The sequence below is a fragment of the Temnothorax longispinosus genome, chromosome 12 (genome assembly GCF_030848805.1).
Source record: "Temnothorax longispinosus isolate EJ_2023e chromosome 12, Tlon_JGU_v1, whole genome shotgun sequence".
Lineage (NCBI taxonomy): Eukaryota > Metazoa > Arthropoda > Insecta > Hymenoptera > Formicidae > Temnothorax > Temnothorax longispinosus.
In genome coordinates, this window is record NC_092369.1 from 11,445,419 (window position 1) to 11,454,987 (window position 9,569).

Below are 9,569 nucleotides of genomic sequence, written 5' to 3' on the forward strand. Positions count from 1 at the left end.
CGACTTGTGGTACAGAAACATTATCATAATATGACGTATACAATCTTTTGGTTAATGTATAAAGTAACCAAGTGATGGCTCGTATATAGCTCCATATTATCGTTTTTTTTTAATTCATTTTTATAACGTTAACTCATCTGTGAAACTGTTGTACCGTACATAATATATTTTGTCTTTATTTTGCTCTCATTCAATATAATTTAATTTTAATCGTGCCTTTATATTCCTGTACAGGGTGACTGTCATCTTGACGTCAAGCAGACGTCAAAACATATGGGTGACGACAAATAACTAAAAGTAGAACAAGCTGTACACGCCATGAGTTCGAATATGTCCTACCAATTTGTCCCATTCCTTTCGTGTCAACATTAGCCCCCCCAAAGGCAATTAAAGTTCTTCCGGATCATATATATAAAGCATGATATAAAAATATATTAATAATAAGAGAAATAAAACCGTGATAATACACCAGATAAACAATCAAATTAAAATAAATGCTATTTACGGTTTGAGCTTAGATATTATAGATCCTTAGTCGAGTCTTTAGTTTTTTTCTCGTAAGAGGGAAAAAACGGTCCAACCCGTACTACAGGCCCGGTAGCTGGGGATAGAAATTGCACTCACTAAAAAAACCCCCTTCGGATGTCACCTCGGATTACATTGAATGTTCGGAAACCGCGTGAGCATGACAACCGCGGAGCATTAAAGCAAGATTATTGGCGAGTGGAGGGTTTTTTTATGTATAATTTCCCATACAACTTTTGTCCAAAACATTTTTCCATATCTTTCATATTTTTTCGAGATATTTGCTTGCGTCGATCAAAATGACTCACTCTATATTCTCAGTAGTATACGAGAATTTACGAAAAATAATGTACTACTGTGAGATATTACAAGTACGTCCTGAGAATTTACAAAAAATAATATAAGTACTACTGTGAAATATTACAAGTACGTCCTGAGAATTTATGAGAAATAATATACTACTAGAGATGTTATAGAAATGTTTGAAGTATGTTATATACGGTACGTATATTTACAGTACGAGTACAGAACATTCGAATGATATCATGTGCTGTATAGGTACGTGATGTCGCAGATCAGGGTACCCAGGATAGGTCCCTAGGCAGGTACATATTCACAATCCGACGGATTTATTCCGGGCACTTTTCTGCTTCTTAACATCTTCCTAATATTAAATAAACTTTGGTGTAAAACTTTAATTTTTTTTCACTATGTGTAATAAAGCTACAGATCGCTTAATTTATACATTACTTTATATTCTTCCGTGCATTTAAAAATTATAATGTGTGACATAATTCATCGTTTCATAATAGGTCAATCATGTAAATAGTAAATTATTTATGCCGTTAGACATGTTTGAAATAACAATGGATGACTGTTACGTCATACAACATTCGATCGTCATGCCCAATACGAGGTATTCACCGAATGTTATAAATTAAAGTCCAGGAGCCATTTATCTTCATAAGTAGAGGCGCTTTGCTATCGAGTAGTAAGACCTAGCCGCTGCAACGTTTCGCGGCTTAATTTCGACAATTATATCTGCGCAAAATATAAAACAGAAAGGTAATATTCATTGTATATAATTACAACAATGAGAAACTGATTCCAACGCGAGAATTATCTCGTTGACATTTCGCCAGGCTCTTGATAATTATCACGAATTTAGATTCAAATATATATTCTTGATATATATAAAACCGTGACATATTATCTACAGTCGCGTTTTTAAACACAAGACTTTTTACAATATATTTAATACCGTAATATAGTACATATAACTAAAAGAACGAATTTTCTTGTTTGTCAAAACCCATCAGATTAAATAAACAAAACTATAACATATCTTAGGTAGGGGAGACGAGGGCGAAGTCATCACTATTTTTTCGGTGCCGATTTTTAACAACAAAACAAATAATTTTAGTAAATTGTGGTATACCGTTGTAAAGAGTAAACCCTTGGCTACAAAATTTATAAGGTCATTTTTTGTCTACATCGCTTTGTTCAACTGGTATAGAGTAAAAACGACAAAGGTGCTAAAATTGAAATGTCAAAATTGCCGGGGCGGAGTCGTCACTCCATTCTCGGACTGAATTTTAAATAAAAATTTATAATTCCGATCATGAAAAATGATAGGATAGATTTTATTATTTTTTAATAGAAAAATAAAAACATTAATTAAAAACGCGATGGCGGAAAATAATTACAAGAAAAGCGCGCACATTTATATATGTTCCCTACGCTCGCACAAAATGCACTATTTCTCGTCAGCTCTATATTCTGTCATCTCTGAGCACACACAACACATATTATCCAAGTCCTCGCCGGAATCCGACCACTGCTACTTCTTTGACTTTGATTTTCGCCCGAAGCCTCCATGATATGGCTTGGTGACGACTTCACCCCGGACACAGATTTTAAGTTTGATTGCTCATGAAATATTAGAAATCAACAAAAATAACAAAAATTTACTGGATTCGGGTTCAGCATGCATTACTCTTCAAAATCATTTATCTCGAGATTCGGAGAAAAAATATTAGTTAAAATATTTAAAATTTTCGACGCGCAAAAAATTTTACTTTTGACCTCGGAAAATACGTCCTTAAATCACAACATGGCATATAGTCTCACTAAACTCCGTTAGTTACATGGGCATCATAAGTAGTTTACAATATTAATGACGAGTTCAAACAACATACAAATTTCGAGATACAAATAGTGACATAGATTAAAAATCATTTTTTATTTAAAATTTTTTATATACATCTGTTTTCGTTAGAAACATTGAGGTATTTCTGTATTCTTCTCTTTATTTAGAAACTATGTTGATTATTTAGAAACTATGTTAAGGTGCACAAAATTTATATCGGCGATATTTATACAAACCTTCTCCTCGAGAATCAATTCATTAAAATATGAAGATTGGAAACAAACAAGAAAAAATATTAGAATACGTTGTAAATGCTCTCTTCTTTTTCTTATAAAGTACGGTTCATATACAGGTATTTGAAATGAGGATTGGTATGGGGTTTCTGAAAGTATTAGTAAATGTCGGCCTAATATTCACCACTGTAACGGCTCTCCCTGTTGACGGAGATTCAGAAAATGACTTGAACGCAACAGTCAATTACCGTTTACCAGACAACGTAGTGCCGGTGCACTACGACATCGCATTGATACCGTATATTGAAGAGGATAATTTTACCTTCGATGGTATATCCCATATCATCATCGACATCCGTCGTGCAACGCGAGACTTAAGTTTGCACGCATTGGAATTGACGATAAATGAAACGGCGACGTCATTGGTCAGCAGTGATACTGTCACCTACGCACCGACCGCGCATAATTATGACGATGAAACAGAAATCTTAACACTTCACTTTGACGATGAATTACCGCTTGGAATTTATAGTTTAAATATACAATTCGTCGGTATTCTAAACAACGATTTGCATGGTTTCTTCAGAACATCGTACATCAATAAAAACGGAGATAAAGTGTGAGTATACATATATTAAAATTTCAAGATTATCAATATTTATATATTATTTTCGTATTATCGTTTTCGTAATATCATTTGTTATAATTTATTCGTTATTTTTGCAATTACCATCGCCATAATGTGCCAAAATCTTAAACTCACATAAGATTTAATATAAAGCATGGCACATAAGGCCTCAGATTTATAATTGCAAATATACAATATTTTAAATACTCTACCCCTTTATATAATTAAACATATTTTCTGTAAATACGTTATTATATTTTACATTTTTACTTAAATTTACAATTATATATTTATCTGTACTTTTTGAACAGGATTTCATCCGAAATATCTTTCTACATATTTATAACCATGTAATATAAATTTTAGTTGTAAAGAAAGTTAATTTTTAAAAACACTACATTATACCAAATTTATTTAATTTATTCCAGTAAAATCCGGCTATCAAATTTCTGTAAACGCATATGCATTTATCCTCTTAAAATTTTGTTTAAAAGCATTGAGTTACACATGCCGCGGCCAGATTGCAAGAAGATGTATATGATTTTAAATATGATTTATTAAACCGCATTTTACACGTTTTTCAAAAATTTCGCTCGCTTTAACAGTAGCTGACGAATTTATCCGTTATCGAAAGCGTGTTACGTTGAAATGTGATAGGTGGTTGGCCGCAACGCATTTCGAGGCAACTTGGGCGCGACGAGCGTTCCCATGTTGGGACGAGCCGGCATTAAAAGCCACCTTCAACATCTCCATAAAACATCATCGAAACTACACAGCTGTGTCAAATATGCCGATACGGGATCAATCTAACGACCAAGACGATACAATGTGGACACACTTTGACACGACCCCCGTCATGTCCACCTATCTCGTAGCATTTGTAGTGTCCGATTTTGTTCGTGTTCCTAACGCGGATGGAACGCTCAACATGTGGTGCAGATCAGCACTGGCTCCGCACTCAAAATTTGCGCAGGAGGTTGCTCAAAAGGCTACAGACATATTAACGGAATATACCAACAGCACCGATAAAGTTCCAAAAATGGATCATTTAGCAGTTCCGCAGTTTACAGCTGGCGCCATGGAAAATTGGGGACTCATTATTTACATGTAACGCAACGTAATTTAAAATATATGTTAACAGAATGACTTACACGTATAGTATTTTCTTTACACAAAAACTTTGAAATTTTTTGCTATTTTACATATTATCCAGCTTACTGATGCATGCATCAGTATGTAAAATTTTGTGTTTAACATTGTATATTATAAAAACTTCGTAAGAAAACAAGGCTCAGGATTTTTCAAAAAAATTAACTCTTATCTCTTTTTATGTTCAAACTATATTTTCCTAAATAGTTTTAAACATTTTCCATCAATTTGACCTTAAATTTAAGACAGAATTATTAAACAATCGTGAAGAAAGATGTGAAATGTCTAATATTGAAAAAATAAAAATATAATAGGCGTATTTAAAATTAAAAAAAATTAGAGAAAAAATCCTCTAATTATAAACGGCAAATTATCAAGACCGTAAAAAGTCTCATGTATACCCTAAACAATTTTAATATGTAAACATTAATTACATAGCAAACTTTTTCGAAAAGAAACAATATATAACTGCGTTATAAAATAATTTTTAGCGAGTCTAACTTTGCATACGATGAAAAAGAAAATACGCTGCAGCGTAAACTAACAGTAGCGGTGACAGCAGCACATGAAATGGCGCATCAATGGTTTGGTAATGTAGTCAGTCCGTCATGGTGGTCTCACGTGTGGCTAAATGAAGGCTTTGCGTCATTCTTCGAAGAACATATCCTCAACGAGGTTGATATATAAATATTGTTACAAATATGTCCTTATGCATTTGAATAAATCATCATTTATGTGACAGATAGATTAAATAATATATTAAAATACGTCGATTCTCTATAGTTGATTGTAAAATATATAAAAACAGAAAAAAAACAAATAAATCACTTATATTTTATCTGTAATTATTGAAGATAATTTTATGCTATAAAAAGTATTAATAATTACGGATAAAATAATTACTAATTGAAATAAAAATAGATTTTTTTTTAAATTGTTTATATTGGTAGTAATAATATTCTATTAATATTTAGTTAATTTTATTAAAACTTTCTAGAGTTCCGTATTTTTCCAGATTTTTAAAGAATGGCGAATAATGGACTTCTTTGTTATCAAGACTCAACAATCAGCTCTTCATTATGACATTGCTAAGAATATGGAACCTATTACATTCGAAGCCAAAAATCGTGAAGAAATTGACTCACTCTTTTCTTATTCCAGTTACGGCAAGGGTGAGATTAAGTAAATGTAAATCAATCCCCAAGAGTTCCCAAACGTACATGACACAAAATAGGCAAGAGAGAAGAATAACGATAAAAAGGAATCTTATATATAAATATGCTATTTATTTATATATTAAGTTTGTCGTAAGAATGTAAAGAAATATTTATATATTCTACTTTAAAATTGCAAAAATTAATTTTTTTGCTATCACGTTAGTTACGTTTGCGAACTTATGAATGATATGTCTTTATTATAACATAATAGTTATACACGCTTTATGTAATGTTAATTATCGCAGCACCCGCTGTACTGCGCATGTTACAGCATATTCTTACCCCTGAGGTATTTCGGAACGGTATTATTAAATATTTACATAAACAGTAAGTTCTATAACACATATATTTATTTATATTAGAAATATAAATGTATAAAACTATAAAGAATTCAATGTAATAATAATGTTACGTTTAATTGTTTACTTACAGTAGCATTAAAATAGTTTAATTTTCTTACTTTTTATTTATTATACACAGAAAAAAAAGTATCAAATTAACACTTGTACATAGGTACACACACACACAAGAACATACATGTAATTTTGAAATAACATTTTATTGCATTGAACGAAGGAAATTGCTTGAATAAAGTCAATTATAAGGTAATTGGGGGGAATATGCCACTCGTTATGTTTCTTTTCTACGTAACTTGCAAAAAATTAAACTAATGAAAAATTGATCTATAATAAAATTATACATTTTTATTTAATAAACTAAAAACATGTAATCTACATTATTTTTCACGTTCGTTTTACATTACATAGTCAATTTAGTTCGGCTACTTCCGACGACTTATGGAACGCCTTGCAAGAAGTCCTTGATGAATCAGATGTTCCACATAGTGCCTATAAATTGAAAGATGTAATGGATACCTGGTTAAAACAAAGGCATTATCCTATGGTATACGTGACTCGAAATAATGTCACTGGTGAAACGATACTAACGCAAGAACATTTTCGTCCAAAGAGCGAAAATGAGCATATCGATAGCGATAAGTGGTGGATACCTGTGACTTTTGCTACTCCGCAAACGAATTCCGACTTCTCCTCTACTCTGCCCACTCATTGGCTAAGACCACAAGATAAAAATATAAACATTGATGGAATCGATCCAAATGACTGGGTCATAGTCAACGTACAACAAATGGGTAAATATGTTTTACGTATAACAATAATTTAACAACAACTTAATTTAATATAGAAAACATAATTTTTTGTACCACAAAGCTTCAGTGATAATTTATTTCATAATTAACAATCTATGTATAATATGACGGCGATTTTTCGATACAACTTGAACATGAGAAAGAAATATTTAAACATGTTTCCTGATAAATCTCGAAACCTTTAATAATGTGGTCTGTAATGTTAATTAATTTTTCAACAGGATACTATCGTGTTAATTACGACGATTCAAATTGGCAAAAAATTGCAAACTATCTCAATTCTGACAATTATACAAAAATACACGTGCTTAATCGAGCACAAATCATTGATGACGCCTATCATCTTATGATAGCACGTCAACTCGATATAGAGATATTTCTAGACCTCGCGAATTACTTGTCTCGGGAAACAGATTTTATAGCATTATATCCTATGTTTAATATATTAGACTTCACGAGAGAATTTCATGAACTTCCAGAATTTAATTATTTTAAGGTAAGAAGAATTATATATATATATATATATATATATATATATATATTAATTAATAAAACATTTATGTATATTTAAGATTTATAAATTATAGACAGAATAGATCAAGATTTTATCAAATTAATCTTTTTATAATTTCTACATATAGCAATATATACTGAATATTTTGGATAAAATTACTAATAACGTAGGATACGAAGAAGATTCTGCCGATGATGATCTTACAAAGCTGAAAAGATCCAACACTCTAAAATGGGCATGTAATTTTGGTCACTCCGAGTGCAAAAGAATGGCCACCGTTAAATTAGATGAATTTCTTGCAAATCCCGAAACACATAGGTAATTTTATTGTAATCATATAGAGTTGTAATATGTGGCGCAGAGTGATGATAAATTACATTTAATAATAATAATGTACAGAATTATACAATTTTTTTATTATACATATATATAGAATTCCCTCAGACTTAAAAGAATGGATATATTGTAATGGTATAATGAAAGCTAACGCGTCTACGTGGAACAAATTAATGGATATATATTTCATCAAACAAGACAATGATATACTAGAATACTTGGCTTGTTCTGAAAATCCTGATATTTTGATTAATTTTATAAATACAAGTGCCTCGAATGACATCATAATACAAAACAATGGTTACTCTGCCATTATTTCACGTATTATTCAGAAACATTCAGACAACGACGTAGTACTGGATTATATGTTAGCAAATTTAGATGAAATAACATATAATTATACAAGGTAATAACTAATAATATGTTTAACTAATTATGAGCATTGTGTCTTTTACCTACTAGTTGTAATTTCTTAATTTCTTTTATAGGATGCGCAATAATGACAGAATATTAGTTGGTATTATCTATAGCGTGAATTCTCGTGAACGACTTGACAAGGTAAATTATCTTAGATGTCACATATTTATTTATAATTAAATTTATTTACTTCGATTTTACCATCAACAACTATAAAGACTAAATTTTGATATTATACCATTATTATTAGATTAATAATAAGATAATTAAAACAATATATATGTTTACTTGTTAAAAAATATTAAAATTTTGAAGAGTTTGTTAGTACTTACAACAAACAAAAGACCACAATTTATTAAATTTTTTTATAAGTTTGATATTAACTAATTAGTACATAATATTACACAAATGGCAGAGTTGTAAACTTAAATTAAATAATTATAAAGTAAGAATCTTATACATTGCGGTATCATTTATTACCTTATTTTTTTTAACTTTTTCTGAGAAAAATAAATTATATTTAGCATACCTATAATTCCTGATTTTGTAAAAATAATGATTTATGGACAAATATTTTATATCAGTTTTTTATAATGCGTATAATTAAATATATAATAATAAAATTAATATTAATTTGTTGTGTAGATCAACGACTTCGTGAAAAGTAAATTCGAAGAAAAAGTACCCAAAAATATTCAACGTGTAATAAAAGATCAAAAGTCTGATCTGGCGAATGTACTTGACAAATTTTCACCATTTATAATAAAAAGAAATGAATCTGCAAAAGAACCATAACTAATTAAAAGGAAATAAGTACAATCTAGATAAATATCTATAAGCTGTAATTTTAATATTAATTCTCAAGCTTATCTGAAAGAGTCCTTTCTCTTTCTTTTTAACTTATATAATAAGTTAAGATATTATTTTTTATTAATACCTTCATTATATGTATATCTATAATATAAATAATATATTATTGCGCGTATATATAATTTTATATTAATTTTATTTTATATTATTATTTTTATATAGATACTACTTTAATGTATTGTATTTTGTAGTACAATGTAACTAATTGGGTATGATTTAATTTATGAAATATATTGTATCGGATATATCTAAGACTGTATTTGTGTATCATTTTATATATTATATATTAATTATATATTAATTATATAATTATTTTCTGTTAACGTTTAGAATTATTTGACAAATAATATTTCTTGCTATTCT

The 9,569-nt window shown here is 29.8% G+C and overlaps 1 protein-coding gene across 1 annotated transcript; it reads left to right on the forward strand.

Annotated features, from left to right (window-relative positions):
* Positions 1–1,451: 1,451 nt before the first annotated feature.
* Positions 1,452–9,453, forward strand: LOC139822920 (aminopeptidase N-like). The gene is made up of 12 exons (XM_071795109.1): positions 1,452–1,590; positions 3,027–3,526; positions 4,193–4,642; positions 5,176–5,359; positions 5,700–5,856; positions 6,147–6,228; positions 6,669–7,051; positions 7,291–7,565; positions 7,711–7,901; positions 8,017–8,325; positions 8,408–8,477; positions 8,982–9,453. The coding sequence occupies exons 2-12, from the start codon at positions 3,036–3,038 to the stop codon at positions 9,129–9,131; spliced, it is 2,742 nt and encodes a 913-aa protein (XP_071651210.1). The 5' UTR covers positions 1,452–1,590; positions 3,027–3,035; the 3' UTR covers positions 9,132–9,453.
* The last annotated feature ends 116 nt before the right edge of the window (positions 9,454–9,569 follow it).

Bases quoted from the DNA above. Each gene is read 5' to 3' on its own strand.
- LOC139822920 (XM_071795109.1), top strand. From the start codon at position 3,036: ATGAGGATTGGTATGGGGTTTCTGAAAGTATTAGTAAATGTCGGCCTA. The intron at 4,643-5,175 runs GTAACGCAACGT...AATAATTTTTAG, and splicing joins TGGGGACTCATTATTTACAT to CGAGTCTAACTTTGCATACG. The intron at 7,052-7,290 runs GTAAATATGTTT...ATTTTTCAACAG, and splicing joins AGTCAACGTACAACAAATGG to GATACTATCGTGTTAATTAC.